Here is a 14,110-nt window from a genome sequence, read left to right on the forward strand (position 1 = left end):
AGAAAAACAACACCCCCCAAACACCCACCCACCCCCTTGCAAAAAAAAAAAAAAAGAAGCACCTAAAATGAACATAAAACATACTTAAGGCTTGCATTATTTTCTCCTTCCCAGAAAAAGACATTCATCTTAATTACTAGGCATAGATCAAAGTGAAAGCAAAATATGTTTCTGTTAAAGCAAAGCCCCCTGAGTTGATGTGCAATGGGGCGCGGCACCACCTGCCAGCTAAACAAACAGATCCCTGCCCGGGCCTCAGGACGCCGGGGTTGCCTAAGCCGTCTCCTTGGCCTGGAAGACACTCTTCAATCTTTAGAGCCCGGCTCAAAAGCTGCTCCCGGGCCCTCTGCCACAGGCAGCATTAAAGCCTCCCATACTCTGTTCCTCCCAGGAACAGGACACTTGTTATGGGGGCTGGGGTTTGCCGCACGTGTTCCGCCTCCCTCTGGATGGGGAGCTCCTTGAGGGCAGGGGTCATTCATTTCTCTCTCTACACAAACAGACAGCCCATCAATTACATCGGGGGAGGTTAGCAATCAGAGCTTGGCCAAGCAAAGTGGTGCTTGTGAACATTCCAATTCATCCAAACCAAGTAGCAACAACAGCCACCCCTCCCCCACGACGCGGGCCGATCGGACTGAGATCCAGATTGTACGTGCAGCTGTCAAAAGCTGCGCTGGGTGTTGGTGAGGGATGGAGGGGACGCTTCTTCCTACCTTCAGCCTCCACAAAGGATACGGCGAGTCTGTGTCACGGTTGAAAAACCTGGTTGTCTTTGTTCCTGCGCTTAATAAATATTCAGCTGGCAAACCCTGTGTTTGTGAAATATACCGAATCTGCAAGGAAAGATGAGAATGAGGTCAGGGCTTTTCCTGTCATCGTACATATGGTATCCTAATGGTTCTAGTGCCTTTGAGAAAAACGACAATGCTATAGGGAAGGAAAGAAGTAAAAAAAAAAAGAAAGAAAGAAAGAAAGAGGAATAAAGAAAGAAAAGCAAAGTTGAGGGAAGGACGGTTTGGGGGACGACATGACCCCATAACCCCACCCACAAGCCATGTTATACACAAAGCGCTCATCCAGGTGCCGTGAATGCCTATGCTGCCTGGACCCACCTGATCATACTCTGAAGCGCCCGGATACAGCGGCCAGCCCAGGAACAGCTCTGCAATGACACAGCCCAGGGACCACATGTCAATCGCCTCACAAAATGGTAAACCAAGGATGATCTCGGGGGCCCTGAAAAGGAAGCATGGAAGAAAGCATTAGCGATGTGGAAAAGCAGGCAGCTATTTCTATACAAATTCTACATAAAATCCCATCTTTTAAAGCCAGGGTGCCAGCACTGACCCCCTCTAAAGGGCCTGTGTTCTCACGCTGTGTTGCATAATCCCCCCATTCTTGGGCCTGCTTCTCCCCAGGGTCACACGCCTGGTCTGAGACTCTGGCACAGACCTACAGGGAACCACATCTATTAACTCCATTACCATTACACACCAACCAGACGAGCTAAGATCCACCTTAGAGAGATGCTCTGAGTTCTCTTTTATAGCCGAAAACTCGGGAAGCCAATCTTTAGAGAACACCTAGGTTTTCCAAAGGAATTCTCAAACACAGGTATTCTGTGTTCAATAATCTATACAAAACAAGTTGCTTCCCGGCCCAGAATAATGGGGTTAAATCCAATATCGGTTCACGCCAGTGATCCCTTTCTTAGGAGTTTGTGTCACACTTTCCCAGGGAAACACTGTTTTTTCCATTGGCTTCTAAAAAGTTAATCTCCTAAAAAGTTCTCTAATATTACAATTACAGAACCATGTTCCATGAATACATAGTCTGGGTGTTGATCAGAATTCCACTACAATCTCGTTTCCAACTGTAGGAGTTCAGTCCGTTCACATGACAGACAAGGTTACACACTGGAGCCTCTGAAAGAAACAACCTAAACTCAGAGAACATTTCTCATGTCGTTAGTAATCAAAACCAGTGACCAGAGAGGGCATCTCCTTTTCTGAGAATCTGTCCTGATGAGGGAGGGGGTACATTTTGGAGAAGGCCAAGTTCAAAGTATGAGACAGGAACACAGCTTATGTTTTCTCAAAGGCATGGCTCAAGGCACTCTGCTGATCATGAAATGCATTAGCCCAACTTCTGTTTCCTTTGAAAATTTCCCACTTGATGAAGCAATGCAAGAGAACGCCCCTCTCCTACCCTTTCAGCAGCCTGGACTGGGGGTGAAGGGAACGGGGGAGCCTTTTCTATCTAGGTTATCTTCACCCATGTAGCTTGAGAGAAGGGAGGCAGGGTGTGATGAAAAACACTTCCACGGGCCTCGGAGCTTCGAGCTGAAATTTTTACCCACTTAAAAAGCATCTCCTGGGCCTGCCAACTGAGGTGTTGGTTAAGAGCTGGCTTGGGATGCTAGAGGGCCCCGGTTCAGATCCCACATGAGGGCCAGTGACACTGCCCTCTACAGCTAAGATGCTGAACGGCAGCTCGACCTGGAGCTGGGCTGCCGTGAGTCACCGGCGACAGCGTAGGCTGCAGCCCCTGTGGCAGTGGGTTGCCGTGAGCTACTGTGAGTGGCTTGGAGCTACTGTGAACGGCCAGCAGCTGGCGTGAGCTGCCAAAAGCTGCCATCCAATGGCTGGCGACCTATCTGCCTCACCCAGGAAGAGCGTAATAATACCAACATGGGCCAGTGAAGCGATGTCCTCCACAACTAGACTGAAGAACAAAACGACAGCAACTTGTCTGTTCCCTTTCCCCCGATTCCCCAGCGCTGTTCCCCTCCCCCAATTCCCCGATAAAATCTTTAAAAAAAGCATCTCCCCACCTTGTTCCTATAAATGTGCTCTCGTTGCTCATGTTTTTTCTCTATATCATAGTATTGATAAAACAGAACAAAAACCATATGTCTTGTTACAAAGTCTTTGGGTTTTTCTGATGTAAAAGGAGTTTCTTCACTTCCTTTGAGCTGATGATTCACACTGCTGCTGGGTGCTTCTAGAGTGCCGCAGACATTGGTCTGGGCGGTAAGACTCACTTCTCCTGAATCCCGGGCCTTCCCAGGAGGGAGTTACTGCGGAGGGTGGGGGGCAAGTTGCCTTGGCTCTACTCAATGGGCCTGCTGTGTCCCTGTCCCCTTAGTGTTCTGCCAGGCACGTGACCCTCTCTCTGGTCTGTGACTCCTCCAGTCCTGGTTGCTGACTGCGTGAACACGGCAGGCCACTCGCCTGCAGGCGCCGAGGCACTGGGGTGCCTGTGGTAGTTTTATGGCCTCTCCCTACTGGGCTGTCCTGTAGCATGGGACCTTTGATCCCATCCGTCATTGTGTCCACCGAGTCCCCACACACCTGGGCTTCCAGAGTCACCTGACCATCGTGTGTAATTGGGGACATGACTGCAGGTTGCCTCTAGCAGTGCGATCTCTTTAGAGATGGTTTTGGTTTATTTAATAAAAAACAAACCCCACACCACTTAGAAAAGGCAATATCTGAAAAGAACATTACAGTGACAAGAACATGGTTTCATGACATGTGTGTGAGAAGCTGCTTTTCTTTCTGCCCTCTCTGTTCTAGGGTCAGGTGTGTCCCCCGCCTCCTCTCCTATGCAGACTCAGGCCTCTCCCCAGGAGAAGAGTTCTGGGCTGGTTCCCGAGGAGCCTCTCCTGTGGCAGCCTCCTGACTCCAGGTCACTCATGTCTGCACCTCTGTCCTCCTGGTCCTGTGACCTGTGACCTTTGCACTTGGCAGCCCGGACACTCCAGTCTGCAGGTCGGGTCTTAGGAACAAGCGGGTCTGGTTCCGTGGGGACATCTCTGGACGTGACAGTGGGGCTGCCCATCCTCTCAGGTTAATCACCTGGCTCTCACATCCCTGAGTGCGCCGTTTGGAACCTCTGAAAACCCATTGCCCAGTTTCTGTTCCCTGATGATATGCCGGGCAGCATCTAACAAACGAGGCTGTCACGCCGAGGGCACTGCAGTGATGTTCTTTGGCAAGAAACACCAGACGTGGACTTCGTCGGCTGACGTTACATGAACGGGGCCTGTGAAAATCTCTCGTAGTCATTTTCCATTAGAAAACGAAATGACAGCCGTGCACGGTGCCATGATATGTACAGCAGAATGTTTTTCTTGCTGTGACTGTAATGAACAAATGCTCGGTGTCGGGCTAGATGGTTATGAGACAAAAGAAATTGAAGGCACAGACCTGTCCCCGAGGGGCCCCAACGCTGGGAAGGCAACACACTAAAACACACATAACGACCAAAGTTGAATACAAAACATACACACTATAAACACACAGATACGAAAATAGAGCTAATCCAAGCATACAAACCTGCTCCAGCATCTCCCATTAAAAAAAAATAAAGCAAAACACAAGAACAAAACACACCAAAACCAAAACTGAGCCTTGCCTTAATCCCTCCTTCTCCCTGCAGCTGTTGCCCCATTTCTCTGTTCTCCTGCCAGGGCCAAATCTCTAAAGCGTTATCTCCGGCCGTTTCCACAGCTTTGCCCATTGTCTTCTCATCTCCTCTAACTGGACTTCCACCCTCTGCTCCGCTCCAGCGCCGAGCTTGTCAAGATCACCAGTGGCCATGTTGTCACATCCATTGGTCAACTTCTCAGCTCTATGACCCAAGGGACACATTTCTCTTGCACTATTCACCATTCCCTTCTGTTTTGAAACACTTGGTTTTCACGACACCACGCACACCATATTTGTCTTGCTTCTCTGCGCTTGGATTGTCCATTTCCTTTGCTGGCTTGTTCTCCATCCAACTGCTAGACAATGGCAAAGTCCTAGGACCCCTTCTCTTCTCTCTTTTCATCCTTGTTCTAGGTCATTGTTATGGGTTAAACCGTGTCCCCCCAAAAAGACACGCTGAAATCCTAATCCCCGGAATCTCAGAATGTGACCTTATTTGGGAGTGGGGTTACTGCAGATGTAATTTAGTTCAGGCTCCTGACTCCAGGTTACTCATGTCTGCACCTCTGTTCTCCTAGTCCTGTGACCTGTGACCTTTGCACCTGGCAGCCCAGACACTCCAGTCTGCAGGTCGGGTCTTAGGAACAGGCGGGTCTGGTTCCGTGGGGACATCTCTGGATGTGACCGTGGGGCTGCCCATCCTTTCAGGCTAATCACCTGGCTCTCATGCCCCTGAGTGCACCGTATAGAACCTCTGGAAACCCACTGCTCAGTTTCTGTACCCTGATGATATGCCGGGCAGCATCTAACACCTGGAGCTTCCTTTCTGGTCTTTCCTTCCTCCAATCCACTCTGCGTAGCTGCCAAAGTGAACAAGTCACATCTCCCCTGTCTGTAAGCTCTTCAGAGGCTCCCCACTGCACTTAGAATGAAATAGAAACCCCTCCCACGGCCCACATGGATCTCCACGATGGGGACCTTGCCCAGCTCCCCACTGCCATTGAAATCCACTCTCCTAGTTCAATCAGCTCCAGCCCAATCCATTTCCTTCCAATTTCCAGAACCCCTAGGCTACTTCTGGACCTAGAGCCTTCACACGGTCTTGCTTCTGCCTCAAATGCTCTCTCCGTGGGCTCTCAGATGGCTGCCTCCTTCTCATCCTTCAAACCTCAGCTTAATTGTCACCGCCACCGACAGGCCTCCCTTGACGCCAGTTAGCTTCCATCTACAGTGCCATAAATGTCACTTTACAGCACTTCCCCAATTACCTGCTTACTGTCCCTTCCCCCTGCTATGTCCACGAGGGTGGCACAGTGCCTGGCAGTTAGTAGCCACTCAATCAATAAGAGTTTGTTGATTGAATCAACCATTAATAAATATAAGAAAGTGCTACAATACGTGATTCAGATTAAAAGTTGTAAGGCAGCGCAAGCAAAGGCGAGCAGAAGGGCTGTCTCTTCATGAAGGGATGGAAGCCGGGCACGAGGGGCAGCACCCAGCCTGCGCAGGGCAGACCTCCGTGCAGGCAGGAACCACAGGCCCAGAGGTGGGCATGTCCGTGTAGCCCACGCTCGCCTGTGCACGGTGCCTGCAGCAGGGCTGGCACTGAGGCTCGGAGGATGCCTATCTGCAAGCGGCTCACCAAAGAATCGCAGCAAAAAAGCCAGAGAGAGTGGCAGGGGGACCGGAGGTGGCACCAGGATAATGCGGGGTAGGGTCGGGACGTTAGGGCTGAACAGGCCTCCAAGATCTAGTCCTCTAGAGCCTATTTCCTCTTAACTCCTTGAAGCCTGTTCCCCACTAGCTCCTACTGCTTGCTACCAGCTTGACTGAGCCCTCTTCAGCCCTACTAGTCTTGAAAGCCCTCACTGGTCTCTTGCCTTTGGGTTCAACCTTTTCCAACCTGCCCGGAAACTCTCCCTCATCCCTAAGAATGAGACTTTCGTCTGCATGCACGGCACATAGATCATATTTCTGATACAGCCTGCCTGCTCCCCCCGCCTCCTTCCTCACTCGAACACGCACTGCCCACTTCCTCTGTGCTGGCATACCAGGTGCTGCAGATGCACACATGAATAACCAGATTGGTCCAATAAATATTTATCGCGCGCTTCCTGTTCTACATACATGTCCACATATGTGCTCCCTACTAGGCCTTCTGAGGGGCGGGGTCGGGGCTGCACTAATCTTTGACCCTCAGCCTGGCACACAGCAGGAGCTCCCCAAATATGTGCTCAGGACCCAGGCCAGGAGCCCTCAGGTAAGGAAGGCACTTCTCCATCACCCCCCAGTAATCCCTGGGGGACTGAAGGCCATTCTGCTGTGATCTGCCAGATGCTGTGTCCCCTGCTCTGCTAACCCATAAGGCTCTTCACTCCTGGAAGTTCAAAGCCAAGTCTAAAACCTGTTTCTTTTTGTTCGGCACATCTGAAGCACGTTTGATGGTTTTAAGGCTTATTTACTTTTCAGTGAAGAAGAAACTGGTCTTGCCAACGGTTATTCTAAGCCAGAATTTCGCTCAAGCTCCACTCATTCATTCACATATTCGAACAGTCAGCCTCCATTTCCGATGTGCCTACTATGTACCAGGCGCTGTGCTGGGTGCTGAAGACCGAAAAACAAACCACACCCCACGGCTCCTCCAGGAGTTCTCCGTTTAGTCAGAGGCCACGCATGCCAACAGCTAACACACAACATGCCGAGTGCGTGCCCAGTACACGAAGGAGGGAATAACTGGGGGAGGGCACGCAAAGCTGGGAGGGTTTCCCAGGAGAAGTCTGAGCTGAGGCTTGGTAAGTGGACATGTCGGGGTGCCTCCATGCACTGGGCAGGGTGAGTACATGTCTCCCCCTCCGCCCCACCCCATGTCATGGCTGTAGCTCCAGGCCAAGCACAGTGCCTGGGTACGGTAGGTGCTCCCTACACATGTGCACAAGGAATGAATATTTCTGTTTCAACCCCATACCTCAACAGGTGCCAGTTTCCCCTGAAGCTGGCACCATCTCCTTGGCAACAAATCCTATGATAAGAGGCAGGGTACTTGGCCTTTCTGTTTCAAAGTTTGCCTGCTTAAAGAAAAAAAAAAATTACGTTCCTGTTTCTTCCATGCGGGCCATTTCTGTTCTCAGTTCAGTTCCACAGCAGGTAGGACCACTGGCTTGAGAAATGACCTTTCCCATTGGGCTCAGATCACCCGGGCTCTTCATTTGCCGCCCCCCGGGATCATCTTACAGACTCCCCTCAGTGCTATTTTGGGACATCAAAAATACTTGAAACATACATGAAGTGTCAGACAAAATTTGCATCTAAGTGAGAGAGGGGTTGCTCCTTTCCAACATTCTCATAGGAAGCCACTGAAAATTCTATTTTTCTGTAAAAAGAGAATAAACAACTGTCATTTTCCACACATCAATTATTGAAGCTTTGATATTTCGCTCCACTAGCTCACCTGAGAGCGCACACAGCTGATAGGCTATTTCCAGATCACGTCCAGGTCACGTGACCCTGTGGGGCAGTGACCCCCAACAGAGGTGGGGAGATCACACAAGCTGAGTGGGGGCAGACGACACATGCTGGGAGCGGGGTGCTCCCAGGGACACTCCAGTGCTGTCAGGGTCCAGCTGTGCACATACTTCCTGACGCTGGTATGAAGGTGAAATGAAACAGTGTCCTAGGAAGCACCCAGCACAGGCTTGGCATTGAGTAGGCAGTCAACAATTATTAAATCACTTATCTATGATAGGTCTACATTTATGTGACAGCAATCAAATGGAGAGCATCCCTTTTCCTCACATTTAAAACATGTTTTCCTCCTTAGAAGTTGAAACATTAGGGCAACTCTTTAAATATATTAAAACATACATGAAACACTTTTTGTTGCACTTATTTATATAAAAAAGACATGACGATTAATATAGCCAACAACCCAGCACCTACCACCTGGCTTGAGGAAGAAAGCTGCCTGCCCATGACCCCCACTCCTTCCTTGCAGAGGGAAGCCGGGTCCTAACTGCATTTCCCTTCATGGTATACAACCTCTCGGTCGCCCAACCTCCCCGGCCACGTGTAAGACCAGAGTCACTGCCTCGACTGTCCACACAGTAACACTAATAAAACAAGTGCAAGGTTCACAGCCACTCCCAACTTGGGCAATAAATATGCAACACTAATCGGAGAGCACAGGAAGAACTGCATTTCTGGAAAAATGTTACTCAATTTCTCTGAGTTTTTATTTCACCATCTATAAAATGTGATTATTAATCTTGCTTTTTTCCTTGTCTCTACAGCAGCTTATGAAGATAAATTATGGTCGGCAGAATTATAAAGCAGTTTGAACTGCTTGGAAGCAAGACACTCTATTAGCCCATGGTATTTTATAATCACTGATATTATAAGGTGGACTTGAATTGAACTGCAGTGGAAAAGCCCGTTCCCACAAATATATGTAGATTGAAAGTAACCTCGGGATGGCTGGGGCAGAAGCAATCAAAATGTAAAATTGTATTTCAGATGGGTTGTTAAATCTTATGTTTCCACCGCAAAAATAAGGAGATTTGGAAATGCTGACACGAGCTCTGAGCCACCGTTTGAGCTGGTGGCCCGGAGTGGGAGGTGAGGGACTATATCAAAGCAACACAGGACCCAAGACACACAGGATAGAAATCTGAGGACCAGAAAGAGGCTATTTAGAGAAATTGGATCTGAAGCTTGAAGAATCTGGACAGGCGGGCTGCCAGGAAAGTGGGGAGCAGCACCCCTAAAAGGTGGATTTATACCATGTTTGGGGGACTCAGGAAGGTCCAAGCAGAGAGCTATCTACATATTGACCGAGGCCTGGCTAATCCAAGGCCAGCCTGGGGTTTGATTTTGAAAAAGACACAGCTTCCTCAGCGAGCAGGAGCTAGGAGAGAAATAGCTTTGTCTGTGACTGGGTAGATGAGAAGGACAAAGTGACCCAGGGATGGAGCACCAGGAACGAAACCCAGGGTGAGGTTGACAAGGAGCCCACTCGTTGTGTGAGCTCGCACTGAGCCCAGGTGACAAGGAGGCTGTCCTTGTGATGCTAACCAAACACCATGGACCCTAAGATCTCCAGACACCCTCTCTCCCCCCAGGAGAGTATGTGCCCTGTAATAAGCTGAAGATGGCCTTGTGATGGAGAGCACTGCAGCTGAGGAGCAAGGCTCGAGAGCTAGGAGAGGCGCCCCACTCCAGCCTGTGAGGGCTTCCAGTCTGACATGACACATGCTGCAAAATCACTGCAGAAACGTTCTGGAAGTTCTACCTTAGGGGCCACTGCTGATGCCCATAAAACTGCGTGCTCATGAGGATCATTTTAACACCCTTACCGGTGAGATTCAGTCTTAATTGAGTATCTCCAGCTATCACCAACAGACATGCTCAAGACTTTAGAACTGATATCACATCCCCAAGGAAGTTTGATTATATATAATCACAGTTTGGTCTAGATGTTGACAGTCTCCCAAAGGAAGCTGGCTTCCTTGGTTCAACGGACCATTTCCAGTATAATGTTAAACTCAGACTAGCAGTTTTTTTGTTTTGTTTTTCCATCTTTGCTCTGAATGAGCCCTTCCTGGTGTGCACTAATTGTATATAATATCTCCACCTCATGCTGATCTGTGATTCCCAGCACTAATTCAACTCTGCAAAGTGCAGTGCCAAAATCTAACATTCTTGTTGATATAGCAGAAAAAAAGTTTGGATCTGAAACTTAACTGACTAGAATCTCCAAAGGCTTCTGATGACGTTGGTGTAAATCAGAAACCAGATGTCAGATGTCCGAAGCATATTCTGACGTTAGCCTCTAAATTCCTTGTAAATCTCAATGAGGAATGTTCTTAGAACCAGCGTGGGCCCCACAATAGGGCATTTCCAAGATACTTGCACTGCCTTGTAAAATTCCTTATCCTCTGAGGTGCATGGTGCCAGTTTTGCCTGTCCCCAGCCCAGTGGCCATTATCTCCCAGTCTGGTCTCTACCCTGAAGCCAAGGGTTGCTGGACCAAGCCTGGTTTTGCTTCCCAACACCTCACAGGACTATAGTATTACCGGATTTTAAGCGCGTACTTTTTGTCAAAATGCGTGCTCAGTAAATGTCTGTAGAAACACTTGTCAGCCAGGGAAACGGAATTACAGGTTTCTGCACGTTATCTACATATAGTGATTCTTTTTACACATGTACGGCTCCAAGTTTTTTTTTAACTTTTTTTTTCAATCTTTTTTTTTTGTGTGTTTGCTTGTTTGTTTTTTTTGTTTTGTTTTTAAGGAGGGCATAGCTCACAGTGGCCCATGTGGGGACTAAGCCAGCAACCTTGGTGTTATCGGCACCACGCTCTAACAGCTGAGGTAACCGGCCACCCCTCAATCTTTTTTTTAACTGTGAAAGATAACACACATACAAAGACATGCACAAAGCAAAAATATATTATATTATATTATAGCTCAATGACTTATCAGGGAACAATGACCAGTGTCACTACCAGCCAAGTGAAGAAACTGGACACGGCCAGCATCACAGAGAGCCTCTCGTATCCCCTCCCTACACGATCCGATCTCCCACCTACATGCAGTGGCAACACGCAGCCGCACAGGTATGTGTGCGCATCAGTGATGCAGACGCCAAGCCTCAGGCGGGCCCCACCATGGTGCCCAGATGCAAGCATCTGAACAGGTGGGCAGGACGGGAGCTCCAGCTCAAACTAAGAGGGGCTCAGTACAAACGCCTGGAAACTGGGAAAACGGCAAAACTGGCTGAGCAAGAAAAGAGACAAAGCCTGTGACATTCTTTTCAGTTCCTCTTGTTGATTGTTTCCCTTCTGCTTTGTCATTCATCTGTTGACTGAAAGTGAGGGTTGAAACTGTGCATTTAGAGCTTCCCCGGGAAGCCTGCTGATACCGGAAGGTCTGACTCAAGTCGCAGTCACCTGCTGTCACCTTTTAGCTTCCCGGAGCCCACTCCCCTTTCCAGTACACTGGGAGGGAATTCGGTATTTCAGATCCTGTGGCTCAATTGCAAATGCAGCATCTTTAATTGATTCAGAGTGGTGATATGTTACCCGCCCACAGAGTGAAAATGAGATGTCAGGCTGGGGAAAAAGGCTGGCCTCTTTCACGCTAATCAATGAATTCAACGCTCACCCCCTACCCCGGATAAAAGCATACTAAGGAGGTACTATCACTTACTTCTATACCACTTCACTGATTTAAATGTAAAACTTCTCATTGGTTCATATTGAGCTTTGACTGCTTCACAGCAAGTACTCAGAATGTCTGTTGGAGGAAAGAATGAATAAACACAGGCTGAAGAATCAGGAGCCCTCCCTTCCAGGGGCCCCTAGGCCTGCACTGGAGAGGACCCAGAGTTCCCAACTCTTAGCAAGTGAACTGTAACAGAAACAAGGCTAATCCTTGGCCTCTTCTTCTCCTGACAGCCCCATCTGATCATGTGGCTTGCGGGGCTACATCATGGGGCACTCTTTATGATTGATGGCCTGGGACTGAAGAGGGGAACCTGTCCCTTCTTTGAAAGGGAGATGCATTCAGCGTCACCCACTGAAGACATACAACTGAGAGAGCAGAAACCAGAAGCCTGAGATGTGAAACAGAATCCACCGAGTAAAGATGTCAACCACACGTGGGAGGGTGAATTTCCACTGCAGCCACAGGGATAGTCCCAGACCCTCAGAAGCCTCCCTCCCTGTGTTGCACTGATGGCAGAGAATTGCTGAGAAAGAACGGCTGAAGCTTGCTCATTCACCACCTAAGCAAGTCTTCAGATAAAGCCCGGAGCCATCCTGCACTGTGAAATCGGCTGTGACCCAGGAAGGGCAGATGCGTCCTATCTCCCACCAGGCTGGTCTTGCTCCCTGGGGAAGTGCACACTGTTCTGGCTTTGCCAGAGGACCAAACCCGCAGAAGAGGACCGAGGACACAGCCTTCACCCAATTCTACAGCAGGAGACATTGCAGAGTGGACTAAACTACGGCCCGTCAGGACCTGCCATGGTCAGGACAAGGAGGGAGCTTCCATGGCGGCTGCTTGTTTGTTCCAGCAGGAGTTAGGAACGGGAGAGTTTTGCCAAACAAAATGGGCATAAATTCCAGATCTTCAGCCAAGGGCTGCTTAGTTAGGGAAAACCTTCCAGCATTCTTTTCCTAAAGGAGCTGAAAAAAAAATCAACAAAGCCCAAGTTTGCTTTCTCATGTTTAGGTCACGGAGGGAAAACTAAGCTGGTTCTTTACAGCTCACACTAGGGGGCGCTGAGGTGCAGCAGACGCGCAGGATCTGAAAGGCAGCTGAACCTTCAACTCCCGTGGGACGAAGGGATGGAAGCCACTGGGGACAGTGGTTGAACTGCACTGTGAGAAACCCATAGCAGACTGTCCCGCAGAGCCCAGGAGGTGCTTCTGTCAGTGGAAGGGAAGCCACCTATCCCCCAGATGAGGGTACTACTGCCCCATCTTTACAAACTGTTTTTCTTTTCCTGTCAATGGCCTCTTCACAATCCAGGAGCTGGGACCCGTGCACATGCTTCTGGAACGGAACAGCCTTCAGCAAGAGAGATTAGAAGTTCACTTTGTCCTCCTGAGCACGGAACACCACTTAGCCAAGTGAGCTAACCAGGCTGTGGAATCAGGGAGTTGCCACGTGTCAGCTGGAACTCAAGAGGCAGAGGGTAAAAAAAGGAAGGAAGGAGGGAGGGACTTACTTGGTGGGAGCAAGAAGGAAAGAGTGAGGGACTGAGTGGTCAGGGGAGGCCCCTGGACACCCCCAGGAGTACCCCCCCCCCCGCACCTCCCACCAGTTAGCCTCTGTGGAAAGCGCCTCTCTGGCTATTGTCTGAAGCCTTCAAGGCTTTCACCTCGAATCCTGCCTCCTCCAGGGCTCCCCCAAGACTGAAGCTCACCTGTTCTGCTTCCCACCACATTTTCTACTGCTGGTTCAGCTCTCTCACTCATCCTTGCACTGACAGTTACTATTTTTTAAAATGAGAACGGGGGCGGCCAGTTAGCTCAGTTGGTTCGAGCGCAGTGCTCACAACACCACGGTTGCCGGTTCGATCCCCGCATGGGACGCTGAGCTGCGCCCTCCACAACTAGATTGAAACAACGACTCGACCTGGAAAAACACACTGTTCCCTAATTAAAAAAATAATGAAAACAAAATAAAATGAGAACAGCCTATATAGTCAGCTTCTTGCCGAGACCGGAAGCATCTTGAGGTGGTGGGCAGTGCGTTATTTCTCTGCACACTGCATGGCACCCAGCATAGTGTTGGGGAGTGGGGGTCCTCCACAGATATTGTTTGTCACGCTTCACACTCACAAGCTGGGAGGGGCTGTGGATTCATTATCTTTTCCCTACCACCGAGCACTGTGCAAGAACATAATAAATGCTCAGTACCCAGATGTTCGCTGAACTGAAGGGATTATCTGAGGAAGAAATAAAAAATAGGGATTTCTTACTATTTGCTTATTTCTTTATGTCTGTATATATTTATTTTTAAGGGAAGAGAAGGGATAGGAGCAAGCACGCTCTTTCTGGTTCTTCTCTGACGATGGGGATTTCCATGGAGAAATCTGAATAGAAACCGATAAAGCTCTATTTATTTTTAATGGGAGAAGCTTGACACAGGAAGTGTATCTTTAAAATATAT

The 14,110-nt window shown here is 49.1% G+C and overlaps 1 protein-coding gene across 4 annotated transcripts in view; it reads right to left on the bottom strand.

The window, feature by feature from the left end:
• Nucleotides 1-14,110, bottom strand: part of HIPK2 (homeodomain interacting protein kinase 2) — a 129,505-nt gene that overhangs the window by 49,119 nt on the left and 66,276 nt on the right. For all 4 annotated transcript variants that reach the window (XM_019653247.1, XM_019653249.1, XM_019653248.1 and 1 more), the window contains exons 3-4: nt 1,116-1,239; nt 715-836 (exon numbers count right to left, since the gene is read on the bottom strand). In XM_019653247.1, coding sequence (XP_019508792.1) covers nt 715-836; nt 1,116-1,239 — 246 coding nt within the window. The remainder of the gene's footprint in view (nt 1-714; nt 837-1,115; nt 1,240-14,110) is intronic.

The sequence above is a fragment of the Hipposideros armiger genome, unplaced genomic scaffold (genome assembly GCF_001890085.2).
Source record: "Hipposideros armiger isolate ML-2016 unplaced genomic scaffold, ASM189008v1 scaffold_201, whole genome shotgun sequence".
NCBI classification, from domain to species: domain Eukaryota; kingdom Metazoa; phylum Chordata; class Mammalia; order Chiroptera; family Hipposideridae; genus Hipposideros; species Hipposideros armiger.